At 39.5% G+C, this 14350-nt stretch overlaps 1 protein-coding gene across 1 annotated transcript in view; it reads left to right on the top strand.

Moving 5' to 3' along the window:
- KAT6A (lysine acetyltransferase 6A) overlaps positions 1-14350 on the top strand; it is a 109507-nt gene that overhangs the window by 48727 nt on the left and 46430 nt on the right. Inside the window, exons 3-5 of the mRNA XM_060085725.1 lie at positions 8129-8237; positions 12186-12301; positions 13125-13206. Coding sequence (XP_059941708.1) covers positions 8129-8237; positions 12186-12301; positions 13125-13206 — 307 coding nt within the window. The remainder of the gene's footprint in view (positions 1-8128; positions 8238-12185; positions 12302-13124; positions 13207-14350) is intronic.

Here is a 14350-nt window from a genome sequence, read left to right as displayed (position 1 = left end):
GGTTAAGGAGAAAAAATAAAGCAAGGCAGGGGATTATGAATTATTGTAGCTGGTGAGTTGCTTTGAAGTGTTGGAGTGGCCACAGAAAGCCTTACTGAGAAGGTGACTTTTGCGTAGAGATCCGAAGGATCTAGGGAAGAGCATTCCAGATAGAAGGAAAGCAAATGCAAAGGCCTGGAACAGTTGACTTGTAAAGAAAGAGCAAGCAAGGAGGCTGGAGTAGAAAGTGAGAGGGAGAGAGCAATAGGAGATTAGGTCAGAGAGGCCACTGTGGGCTTGTGTGCCCGGGTACAGGTCACATGGGGCCTTTAAGCTGGAAGTGCTTGGGCTGGATGGAGAGTTTGGTGCACCAAGCGACTGCTCTGATTTACCTTCTAACAGGCTCACTCTGGCTTCTGTGTTTAACGGTGTGTAAAGTCATTTGCTACAATTTTTTTTCTTGTTTTATTAGTTGTAGGAGTAGGTTTACTTTATATAGATATGAGAACAATCAGATATAAGGACTACGTTTGGACAGTTCTGGGAACAGTGATTATATTGCGTATCGTGTATCTCTGTGCATATTTTAAAAGACTTTACTTGTGGATTATCAGTTGTTCTTATTCTATCTTTGTGATACAGGATAATTGAAATCAGCTGGTAGAGTTTTACTTGGAAAATGTTATGAATATCACTACCCCAGTACATTTCAGGTTCAAATCTTACAGTTAACACAATGTAGTGTTAGCTTTTCTCACTGATTTTCATGCTCAGTGATATTTTGGGAATGAGAATGATCTGGAGTTGTAATTTTTTACGCACTTCACGATATGGTTAGGCATATGCTAAAACAGATCACACAGTTAACTGATAAGCAGTTCTGTTTGATCAACACAGAAAACCTCAGATTTATTTTGTAACCTAGATGATTTATTTAAACCACTTTTTTGCTTCTAGTTCATCAGCTAAAATGACTCATCCTCAGAGTACTGTTACTCTTTCCCAAATTGCACTTAAAAAATGCCCTGAAAATAATTTTTTTAAAAACCCCTGAAATTATCACTTAGTTAAAATATCACGATCACTGTTGGTAATAGTATTTCTTTATGGATTCAGTTTTGTTTTGGTAGCTGAAATATTTATTATTTTTATGCTTGGTCCTATGATGTCAAAGAATAAAATCTTCAGTATACAGTGTTTAGTTCAAGGAAATTATGGCTGTACTGCCATGTGTTACTGAAAAGTATCTGTCTGTATAAAATTTGAGTCTGTTTGGACCAATGTCTTTAATTGACTTAACAAATTGCTTTCCAGCCTGTCTTATTTTCACACTGTAAATACCAATACTGTTTACACTTTTTATTGCTGATAATAATCAAATTGTTTTGTGTAGGGAGTAGGCAAGGTCTAAGACTGTGGTCGTTTGATAAGTACCAGAATAACTGAGTAACACTGCCTGCACAGCTCCAGGTTAACCATGCAGCCAGTATGTCTAAATCACTGCTCACCCCTTTCCCCCGACTTTAATGAAAGACTTGAATGAACTCAGTTATTTTGTTTGAGGTAGACAAAATCTAGTAATATGGAGCAGTGATCATATATTAAAAATATTAACGGCAGAAATATTACAGGGAACATACAGGAAGATATGGGGATAGTTTTGGTAAAAATTTCTTAGGTATGATTTTAAGTAACATTTCTGCAATTAAGAACTGTTTATTGTCTGGTTCTAGATGACAAAGATATATGCTTGAAGACACAGATTACTGCATAGTTTTACTTTTTTAAGACTATATTTCCTATACTGAAGAATAACAATTTGTTTTTCAGACTTCCTCTTTTCTTCATCCTTGCAAGTTTGCTTCCTTAAGTATGATCTAATCTATCCCTCAGAAGTAGCAGCAGATTAACTTAATATCTGTTAATTAAGTTAACTAAATTTGAATTATGATACAGTTCCTGCTCTGCCCTGTAGCTTCTTATTGTAACATAGGTTTCTCCAGCTCCAAGATTGCAGGTTGATATACAGGATTCTTTATCTGAACCCAGCTTTGTTTCTTTTTTAGCCAGACTGCTGAAGTGATACACTGCACTTTATGTGAAAGTGGAACCACCAGTCTACCAGTGGCAGATCCTTACATTGGACTGTGTCCATATCTTCCTAGTGGAGCTACTTTTCCATACTCTTATCCCTATTTTAAAAAGAGGGTGGGTAGGGAGAGACCCAAGAAGACAAGTTGATACACAGTCCTTGATCTTTACCACTTCTCAGATGATTGTTGTTCTCTTATTGAACAAGTTCTGACATGAAGTTCTTCCCACCATGAGCTCTGATTGTGTGTGTGTGTGCGGGCAGGTGGTGGGGAGAGCTGTCATTTACCAATATTCTTTTCTCTAAAACTTAAAAAAGTTTTTGCAAAACTTTCCTGTCTAGGGCCTCCCTGGTGGCGCAGTGGTTAAGAGTCCGCCTGCCGATGCAGGGGATACGGGTTCGTGCCCCGGTCTGGGAGGATCCCATATGCCGCGGAGCGGCTGGGCCCGTGAGCCATGGCCGCTGGGCCTGCGCGTCCGGAGCCTGTGCTCCGCAACGGGAGAGGCCACAACAGTGAGAGGCCCGCATACCGCAAAAAGAAAAAAATAAAATAAAATAAAATAAAACTTTCCTGTCTTGGGCACAGCCATCATTTTTGCTGAGTTGAACACATGTATATGATTCTTCTAAGATCATGCTTTCCCAGCTTTTTGACTTCTTTTATTGTCTTCAATTTTACTTTCTTCTGCTTTCAACTGGAATGTAAAACTCTTTGAAAGTGGGAGCTTTGTCTTTCTCACCATTGTACCCTCAACTGTCTAGAATAGTGTTTACTAAATGTTAAAGAATTCATGCACATTTGCCATTTGGGGTTTTCTTTATTAGCAAGAACTTCATACGTAGGAAATCAGAAACTCTAACACTCTTCTGCTAACCACAATCTTTAGTCTTTCTACTTTTCTGTTTCTTTTACTTTCTACTGGACCTTTATTTCCATTTGATCAGGATTCCTATGGGTCCTTAACTCAGACTTTCAGTTTGTCAGGCCCTGTTCTGCTTATGATGTCCAGCCTTAACTTTGTGGCCCACTATTGTAGAAATATTTATATTTGCATTCTGGGGAATTCCCACCCTTTAGCTTATCTTGTCAATCTACAGTTCTCTGATTTTGTGAGTCCAAGGCTTCAGAGGTGTTAAGGAAAGTTGTACAACTGTCTTGATCGGAAATAACTACAAATTGATTCTCTCCTACCTTAGCTTTGTGGTTAGGGCCGATTGACAGTTTTATTTTCCATCACGAAGTGATTCCCTGTCACTTTCCACACAGATTTTCAGACTTTTCTGCTCTCTGTAAATGCCCAAACCCATACCTATCTACTTCTCTTTAAGCAAAAACATAGCCTCTATTTTAGTGAAAATATAGAGGCCACTTTGCAGGGATTCCATCAGCTTTTCTCTTCTGTATTTCAAGTTTATTCTATGTTAATACATACTTTGCTGATTCTGTCTTGCCTGAGGAATGTGTGTCCATTTCCATTTTTTTTTTTTTTTTTTCTTTTTGCGGTATGCGGGCCTCTCACTGTTGTGGCCTCTCCCGTTGCGTAGCACAGGCTCCGGATGCGCAGGCCCAGCGGCCATGGCTCACGGGCCCAGCCGCTCCGCGGCATATGGGATCCTCCCAGACCGGGGCACGAACCCGTATCCCCTGGATCGGCAGGCGGACTCTTAACCACTGCGCCACCAGGGAGGCCCTCCATTTCCATTTTATAGGAGGTTTTTCTGTTGTTATCTCTGTTCTTAAACCCAGCCAGTCTCACCTCTCAGTTTTCTCTGTCAGTTATCACTTTCTCATGGTCTGTCTAGCCAATCCCTGTCCCACTTGTAGCAGGTGATTTTATTTCCTATTTTCCAGAAATAATGAGGCTATTGAAAGTGAGCATCCTGGACTTTTCCCTGTTCCCACCATCCCACCTACAAGCAGTATGCATCTACACCATTCTGTCTGCGAAGGCCAGTCCCTTTACCTATGCTTCCAAATCCATCCTCTTTTCTAAGCCAGTGTTTTCCAGTAGAACTTTGTGTAATGATGAAATAGTTCTATATTTTTGCTGTCCAGAACTGTAGTCAGTAGCCACATGTGACTCTTGGGCAACTTAAATGTAGCTAGTATGACTGAGGGATTAAATTAGTTTAATTTTACGTTTAAATAGCCACATGTTGTAGTGCCTGCCATGTTGAACAGGGTAGCTCTAATCCTTACTACATAATATGTTCCTGTTATTTCTTGTTTCTTGAATCTCTTGGACCATGTGTGTCTTCTCTTCCACATTTAAATAGGTTTAGTCTTTCTCATTTGAAATAACTAGAACACACCAAAACCCTTTGTCATTTCCTTTTAGCTGTCTCCTGTCTACTCTCTGTCCCTGCATGGCAGCTTGTTGGTTCCGAGGACTTCAGTTCTTATCCTGTCTTAGTGAGGTCTCCAGCTATTTCTCAGTTGTAGAATGCAGTAGTTACTTTATCTTCCCAACACTGATTTTTGATTGCTCTCTGCTTCTTGAAATTCTTGTGTCATCACTTCTCTTGGTTCTGTTTTGTCTTGGTCCTTTCTGGCCTGCTTTTCCTCTGATGCTTCTAAATGTTGCTGCTCTTCTATCCCGACTTTGTCTCACTTACTGTCTACCCCTCCAACCCACTCCACTTACCTCCACCCTCTCACTGGGCATTGTCAGTTATCACCTGCACGCTCATGTCTTTTGAATCTATCTCTAGCCTCTTTTCTAAGTTCCAAACTTCACTGTCTAAATCACCATCGGTATTTCTTTCAGAATATTCCAGAGGTACCACGGTCCTCCTTAATAGATGTTCATAATTAAATTTTACTTTCTAATTAAAATATATATTCAGAAAAGTACACAGATTGTAAGTGTATGCCTTAATTCCTAATTAAGATCCATGAAACCATCATCCAGGTCAAGAAAAGTAACATTATTTATACCTCAGAAGTCCCTCTCCAATTCATTACCTCTTTCTTTCTCCCTAAAGGTAACCACAGTCACTATCCTGACTTATAATAATATAGAACTATTTTTGAACTTTATATAAACAAAATGATATATTATGTCTTCTTCTGAGTCTGTTCTTTCGTTCGCTGTTGTTTGTGATATGTTGTTGACTGTAATTTATTTTCATTACTGTCTAATGTTCTACTGTATGGATATAGCATAATTTATTTGCGTAACCATTCATTGATAGTCATTTGGGTAGTTTTTATTTGAGTAGATTTTGGTGTTATGAGTAATGGTGCCCTGCTCGCTTTTGTGTATGCTTTATTATATATGGTGTGTATGTACTTCGTTCGGGTATATAGCCAGGGGTGGAAGTGCAGGATCATATGGTGTGCTGTGTTTATTTTTAGTAGTTTTCAGAGTGGTTTTGTCAGTTTATATTCCTATCAGCAGTGTAAGAGAGTTTCTTTTGTTCCACTTTCTTACCAATACTTACTATTGCCAGTCTTCATAATTTTAGCCATCCTTGAAGATCTGCTTCCTTGATGGCTAGTGAGATTGAGCATCTTTTCTTATGTTTATTGGCCACTTGTATATTACATATGTATTTGCTGTTGTAAAGTACCTGTTGAAGTCTTCTGTCTGTCTTTTCCTTATTGACATGTAAGAGTTCTTTGTATATACAGTACTGGATATAAACATTTGTTGGTTAAATGTGAGTTAATATCTTCCATTCTGTGGCTTGCCTGTTCACTTCTTCAATGGTGTCTTTCTAGTCTTGCGTCCTTCTTACTGTGTTCCCTACCCCAAATCAATTAGCCAGCAGTTCCTGCCAGTTATACCTTTAAGTACCTCTTTTGTCTCTTCTCCAGTCCTTTCATCAGTGCCTTAATGCAGGCCCTTGTTACTCAGGGCCTGGATCATAGATCATATCCCTTCCCATCCACTTCCAATCACGTACAGAGTGACTTTTCTAAACTTCAAATCTTACTCATATCACTCCTCTGTTAAAATCTTCTTGTGGCACTTAGAGGCTACAGCATAAAGCTTAAGCCTCATGACCTTGCTTCTGCCTTCTTTAGAGGTTACTTCAAGTTTCTACTCCTGGATGAAGTCTTTCCCGACTTTAGTCCCTGGTTCCTTTTCATATTTCTTTTTAAAGAAAGGATGTGGTTGTCTTTACCACAGGCACAGTTGTTAAGACAGCTTCCTGCTGTTCATCTCTCATTTCATCTCTTGGCTGAGCAGTACTGTTAGTTTTGCTTGTGTTGGACATTTTTACGTTGATGTACCATCCAACTCTCTGACTAGTCTGTTTCCTTTTCAGGCTTTTTCCTCTGCCAGTCCCTTAAATTTTGATGTTCTGACCTTGGCTTTCTTCTTTCCACCTGTTCTCCATGGGAGAACTCATCAACTCTGATGGCCTTACTGCCATTTTGTATGTGCAGTCAGCCCTCAAGGTATCTGCAGGGTCCGGGTTCCAGATTCAACTGATTAGGATCCACAGTTGGTTGAATTCAAGGATGTGGAACCTGCAGATATGGAGGGCTGACTGTCTATGACTTCCAGATTTTTATTTCCAGACCACCTTTTCTCTTGAAGTCCAGATCCATGGGCATTGCCCCTTTGATGTTTCTTAGGCATTTTAACCTCATTATGTCCCAAACTAAGCTCATACCTCCCAACTCCCAACTCCCATATCCAATTCTGTATGATTCTATATTTTCTTTGAACATCCCCCTTCAGGTATGCCTGACTGTCAAATACCTCTGTGAAGCCTTTCCCTGATACCACTTTTCCCTACTTGATCACTTCTTCCCTTGTTTCCCTATCATGGTACCTGCAAACATCTGTTCTCCCCTGTAGCCTAAAAGCATCTTGAGGGGTTTGTATCACTGTCCTGCACAGTGCTTAGCGTAAGTAGTTGAGAGGTGAATGAGAGAGAGAACCTGCAACTAAACACACCTGAAAGCAGATTCATCATCCCTTTGCTTTCCTCCTGGTTTTCTTCTTTAAAATGACTCACCTTTCACAGTTGATGACATCACCATCTTTTCAGTTAAGTTAGTCATGTTTAATTCCTTTTCTATCACTTCCACAACTAGCTGGTTTCTGAGTCCATAGCTGTGTTTTCCTATTCCTTTCCCTTAGCTTTGGTTCAGGTTCTTATCCTGTCTTCACCAGACCATTGCAATCACTATTTAAATGTTCTACCTATCTTTAGGTTTTCCCCAGTTTGTCTTTGTTACTGCTACTGGAATTATTTTTGTCAAATACAGTTGATCATCTCTTGGTTCAGTAACCTGTTCGTCTTTTCTTCAGGATCAAGTCCAACTTCTTTATAAGACATTCAGTGGCAACCTTAAAGAACCGGCCTAGTCTTCCTCCCTCCGCTCATCACGGAAGCCATACCCTTTAAGCACTAGCCTTGGCGGACTGCAAACCGAAGTTCACCTTGTTTATACTACCTGTACTGCCTTTCTCTGCATCCAGCGTTGTGGAGGAACCTAGAGACCTAGGTTTAAACCTGCTTTTAACAATTACTATCTGTCGTCCTTGGACAAGCTTCTTAAGATGCCATAACACACATGTATTAAGTACTGGCACTTAATATGTGTCATCTTCCTCGTTCAGCCCTTCTCCTCCAAGCCACAGTCGGAATTTATCTTTCCCATTTGTACAGAGCTCTTACTGTTACCTTTCATTATGCTTATTAAACATCTTAATTTTCTCCTACATCACAATCACATGCCTTTTAAGGGCTGATACTGTGATTTCTTGTGCTTATTTAATTCAGTTGGATTTTTCAATCTTAGGTAATGGATTTGCTTTGCCTAATCCACACTGTATCATTTAGTTTCTAAGTGACCAACATGATTGGGATATGATTTTTTGGACCAAACTTGTCACTGTGGGGACCATTTGTAAAGGCCCAGCCAAAGCAGCTTGGTAAAAACTCACCTACTTTGTTGGAAATTTAGGAGGGGGATACATTTGTCCTAAAGTTATACGTAACTCTCGAAGGAATTTACAACTGTAATTGTAATGTCTTTATATTTATACTAAAAGAAAGCCCCAGTACCTGAGCGAATTGTGCTTTTCTTTACAGCCAGTTGCTGAACCAATCCCCATCTGTAGTTTCTGTCTTGGTACAAAAGACCAAAACCGAGAAAAGAAGCCAGAGGAACTAATCTCCTGTGCAGACTGCGGCAACAGTGGTATGTAGCCCTTGTGTCCTTGTGACAGGTGCCCTCAGGCGAGGGGATGTTTGACTGCGGTTTGTACCCTTGGTCCTTAAGAAAGGAACATTCTAATTTGATTCTGGTTTTAGGTACCTGAGATGAGCTTCTAGATGAGGGAGGGATTTAAAGGTACAGTTGAAATGTTTTATTCAGTTAAGTTAAATCAGGCCTCAGCTGTGATTGTTGTTTTTATAAAAAGCTTTCCATAGACTTACTTTTTTCTGTTGGTCTTTATCTTTCACTATCAAACATCTGTTCAAATCACAGCAATCAGTTAGAAGTTATTGCTGGTTTCTTTAATAATCACTACTTATCTTTCTTGATTTATGCCTCAGGCTTCATGAATAGAACCAGGATGATAACAGATTTGTTTTTCTTGATAGAAACTTACATATGTCACATGGGGAAATAGAGCATTGACACTGCAATTTAGTGAGCTGTGTGAAACTCTGGGCTCTAAAAAAGGTTTTGCAAAGAGTCTCCTAATTTGTCAATTCCAGAGATAGTCTTGGTCTGCATTTTAAGAACTTATGAGGCTTTGCAGTATCTTTAACCATGGGCTTAATAGTCAGTGTTTTATACCAGTGACAAATAGGATTTAGTCCAGAAAGCAGAAAACACACTACATACTTCAAGGGGAGAGGAATTTAATACCAGAATCAGGTTTTTGTGAGATCGTTGGAAGGGCTGAAGAGGCAAGCTCTGGACTGGGCCTCAAGGGCTGATTCCTGGGGCGTTGCAGAACCTGCCCACCAGGGAGCCACTGCATCTGCCTCCGTCTGGAAGAGGTGGAAGTGGGAAGTACTGCAGAACCGTTGAGTTCTGTAGCTGGTGCTGAAATGCTGAATTCGGCCAGCGTCACAACTGCTTCTGGATAGCCGTGAAGGTGGAGAGTAGACACTGGCGTTTTCATAACTTTTCATTAGAAAACAGTATCAGGAAGAAGATGGTCTTTGCTTCATTACTACCTTACAGAAATCACTCAAACACATCCCATTGGTAGAATTTAATTCATATCTAGAGCCTAATTGCAAGAGAGTCTGGGAAGTATAGTCTTCAGCTTTTCGGTTTTTATGTATAGAAGGCATTAGAAGGAGGTGGGAAGAGATCTTGAGTAGTGGTGACCATATCCAGCATAATACCACAAACCAAAATGAATTCTGGGTGGGTTTCACCCTTACATATAAACCATAAAATCATACAAGTTAGACAAAAATATAGTGACATGTCATACAATACAGTGATTTCCAAACTATTTTAGTAATGGAACCCTTAAGAAATCTTATGAGAACTCAAATACATAAAACAGATAAAAATGAATCTGGTTTAGGTGAGGTAGGAATGAAATGGGAGCAGGGAGAGGGTTGTGTTGTAGCCCTGCCTTCCAAGAAGCATTATATTTGAGGTGGTCTCGGAGTTTCTGTAAGATAGGGAAGAGCGTACTTTGAAAATCTTACTGTAGAGGGGACTTTTAAAGAACTAGTAAGATAAATAACTATTAGTTACCATTGCTATAGGAATAAATTACTACAAAACTTAGCAGCTAAAAACAACAACAAACATTGTTTATTTCATGTTGTTTCTTTGGGTCAGGAATTAGGGAGTGGCTTATCGAGGTGGTTTTGATTTGGGATCTTTCATGAGGTTGCAATTAAGATCTCAGGTCCTGTGCCTGTGTCATCTGAAGGCTTTCATGGTGACTCATTTACCTGGCTGGCAAGTTAATGCTGCCTATTGACAGGAAGCCTCAGCTTTTTGCCCTGTGGACCTTCCCATAGGGCTAAATGAGTGTCCACAGGTGGCGGCTGATTCCCCCAAGAAGGTATCTGGGAGAAAGAGCAAGGTGGGATTGGCAGCATCTCTTATACTGACCTTAGAAGTCATGCTGTCATTTCAGCAGTATCCTGTTTGGTGTGGGAGAGAACTACACAGGGGTGTGAACTGGAGTTATTGCCAGGAGGGCTGCTTGGAGCTTGGCTCTCAGAATAACCAAGGAAGAAAGTATGGACATGGTCAAGTATACGAAATTTGGTATTTTTCAACTTGAGAACTAAAATACCCCAAATTTTAAAAAGCAAGAATTGTTTGAGAAAAATAATTGCATTAAATATGGCAAGGGGCCAAAAGCTCTGAAGTATAGAGCGTGTGCTTACATTTCTAAACGTGAAGTCTGGGGGCAGAGCCTATGAATAGGCAGTTCACACGACAGGAAGTTAAGAGTTGAGCGTGTGAAAAACGTTCTACCCAAATAATAATAGGAGCACACACCAAAGCAGCAGCGAAGTGTTATTTTATAGCTTTTATAGAGCTCGAAAGATAAGAGAGCCCAAACTGGAGCTGATAAAATTGCGGTGAAATATTTGTGGTTTGCTGGTGGCACTGGGTATTATATCATAGGATTTGAAGCATATTTTGGCAGAGCAAGTCTACCTCTCAAGCTATAACAATGTTTATTTCATCTCACTCACCAACTCCTCTTTCAGGAATTTACTCTCAGGAATTAACTTAAAAGAAGGAAAGAATCTATCATCATGAAATAATTCACTTTAGTGATCTAATACTGTTATGGGTAAAATTGTCTAAATATTTGCAACAGGGAAATGGTCAGGTAGGTTATAGTGTGTCAAGTCAGTGGAATATAATCAGTTTAAGGAACGTAAATATAAAGTTTGCTTGAATAAAATAATGAAGAAAAGCAAAACAAAGCCATATATATTCTATAATTAAAACCATGCAAGGGCTTTAGTTAGTTTACAAAGGAAGAGTAGGACACGAAAGAGGCTGTTCTAGGACGATGAGATTATGGGTGAGGTTTTTTACACCTCTTCCATTTTCCTTGGATGTTAGTGATGTTTTGATGATAAATTTCTTATCATCTCTGAAAAGAGAAAATTATTTAGGGATAGAAGAGAGAGGGGAGAAGATAATTTAACCAACCCTTTCTCTCACTGAAAAAAATAAACATAACCAATTTTTAGAGGAAAGGGATAAATCTTTTCAGAGTTAAGAGCAAATTGGCTACCCTAAGTTTTTGAGAATCAAACTGATACTAACTTTTGGGAGAAGAAGCATTTTTTTCTGTTACTATTAATTTTAATCACAGTAGAAGTATTGCTTAGGTTTTAGTTTTAGCTTGAGTGCCTTAAATCATGAGCACATAACTCACATTTATTTATTTATTTATTCATGCATGCGTGCATGCATGCATGCAAACATGCATGCAAACAGTACGTGGGCCTCTCACTCTTGTGGCCTCTCCCGTTGCGGAGCACAGGCTCCGGACGCGCAGGCTCAGCGGCCATGGCTCAGGGGCCCAGCCTCTCTGCGGCATGTGGGATCTTCCCGGACCGGGGCACGAACCCGCGTCCCCTGCATCGGCAAGCTGACTCTCAGCCACTGCGCCACCAGGGAAGCCCCATAACTCACTTCTAAATGATGGCATTTTTAAAATATATTTTTTAGTTATAAAAGTAACTCATGTTATTGTTTTAAAAATGAGAGCACAGAAGGGTATAAAGTAAAATGTAAAATCCTTTTCCTGCCAAATATTCATAGCTCTATATCCTAGGATGTTACAGTTGTAAACAGTTTTTGTGTTACTCTTCCAGAAATGTCCCAGGCATGTTTTGTATTCATATGCATGGGAGCACGTGTACACACATAATGCTTTAATTAATGCAGGCTTAATAAAAGTTTGGAGTTTGTCAAGTTTTTTATAATCAAGTTGGGGAGGGTGATGTATTTAGCACGCATAAAACTGAATTGAGTGCACAGTCCTGATGAGGCGTGTGTGGCAAGCTTCCAGGGGCTTCTTGTTTTCCTTGATGTTTTGATTTAAGAAAATTGCCTTTTTCTACCTCATTCCTTTAATACAGTTACAAAATGATTCTTCATTGTTGCGTTTGCGAACTTTCCCCTTATTAGGTCATCCATCCTGTTTAAAGTTTTCCCCCGAGCTAACGGTTAGAGTGAAGGCCTTACGGTGGCAGTGCATCGAGTGTAAAACGTGCAGCTCCTGTCGAGATCAAGGCAAAAATGCAGTGAGTATCTTCATCTTCCAATGTGAATATTTCATTTAGAAGTAGAATGTACAACTGGCATTTTCCTCTAAGTATGGTTGGTTATTTTCAGTCACTTGGTCCAGCAGAATTTAGAACAGTAGCTCCTTCAAGTTACACATCATTAGTTTAGAATACTTGCTCATTGACACTTGGATGATTTCTAGGTAGTTTCTAAAGCACCTTAATTGTATGTTTGCAGAGAGACTAGCTACTTAAAAGAAATACTCGTGGGCTTCCCTGGTGGCCCAGTGGTTGAGAGTCCGCCTGCCTATGCAGGGGACACGGGTTCGTGCCCTGGTCTGGGAAGATCCCACATGCCATGGAGCGGCTGGGCCCGTGAGCCATGGCCGCTGAGCCTGCGCGTCCGGAGCCTGTGCTCCGCAACGGGAGAGGCCACGACAGTGAGAGGCCCGCGTAACGCAAAAAAAAAAAAAAAAAAAAACCTCGTGAAATTTGTTTGAGTAATATGGAGGTATTCATTTAGGGATGGTCAGTTATATTAATTACAGTCATCCGTTTCTCTTCTTTTATTAAAACAGACTAAAGTTAGCTTTTATCTGGCTACTGGATAAACTTAAAAGTAGTGAAACTTTAGTTCTTTATCAGAGATGGATGAAGCAAAACTTTTTTTGTTAGCAAAGCTAACTCAGGCTGTCCATTTACTCAACTAATACAAATTAAGGGAACTTGTATTATTATGGTAAGTCATCTTCTTTATGGAAAGGAGCTTCCTAGGTTTCATGAAGTCATGATCCTGACATGTTTCACAAGGTTGAACCGAACTGTTCTTTCTCTCCTTTAGGATAACATGCTCTTTTGTGATTCCTGTGACCGAGGTTTTCACATGGAGTGTTGTGATCCGCCACTCACCCGGATGCCAAAAGGTAAGAAATACTTTCTGAAATCAGTCTGGCAATATAAAGGGGCAGGTTAGTGAAAGCACTTTTTAATCTGATTTGTTAAGATGAGAGAATAGTTTGCATCTTTCTATTTGGTGTTGTATAAGTAGGAAGAGAACGAGCAGTCACCATAAAGGTGGGGATAGCCTTTCTGTTTAGGCATCCTAACATTCTTATGTGGTGTGGATTTATTGTTAGTTCCCTCTGTTTTCATTATTTAAGTGTCCATGGAGGGTGAAGGTGTTCATTTATAATTTTTTGCCAGCTCTATAGCTAGAGGGCAAAATACTTGCCTTGTGTAATAGTTTGAAATATCTATTTCTTGAAAGGAAGAAGTGAAGTTGTATTAGGTCATGTTGATTATATCACAGCTCATCACTTTTGAGGGGCCTAAAGCTATTAGGGCCTCTGATTTATTGAAAACCTTAAAATTTTTATAACATTTTGCAAACAAACAGGTGCCCAAATCAGAAGAATACAGCTTAATAATGTTATTCTATTCTTTTGACTCCTGTGTCTTGAAAGGTATTTAGTTAGGATACAGTTGCCTCTTGGTTGGATTTCCATCTTATCCTATGCTTATAGTTTCTTTAAAAAAAATCATTAGTCTTCCCTGCTTTGTCTTACCATAAATTCCATTTTCAACTTGGATTTTGTGATTTATAGGTTTCTTAAGTAAAATGCTTATGGGATACTTGATGTGTCTGTTTGAAGAAATTTTTCCTGTTGATGGAAAGGGACTCAACCTTAGTTACAGCCAAGTTATTCCACTTTAGGATTTTACTTGAGTCCCTCTGTGCCACTATTGATTGTCACCTTTTGAAGAGCCTACGTTTATATGTATTAGAAGAATAAGTATCCTACATTTCCTGCTTCTTCCATTTACTTGAAATGTGGGCAAAGGGCCTTCTGAGAATCCTTCAAGATAGTGAAGATTTTCTTAGGACTCCATTCCTGTGTATTTAATGCCTACAAAAGAAGTTTTATGGAAGCTTAAAGCAGGCAACATTTTATTTTGAAATAATTTCAGATTTACAGAAATGTAGTACAAATAGTACAGAGAGTTCTCATTGTACCCTTTACTCAGCTTCCCCTAATGTTAACATCTTACAGTTATTGAAACCAGGAA

This window comes from Mesoplodon densirostris, chromosome 20 (assembly GCF_025265405.1).
Source record: "Mesoplodon densirostris isolate mMesDen1 chromosome 20, mMesDen1 primary haplotype, whole genome shotgun sequence".
NCBI classification, from domain to species: domain Eukaryota; kingdom Metazoa; phylum Chordata; class Mammalia; order Artiodactyla; family Ziphiidae; genus Mesoplodon; species Mesoplodon densirostris.
This window is presented reverse-complemented; position numbering and strand designations above follow the sequence as displayed.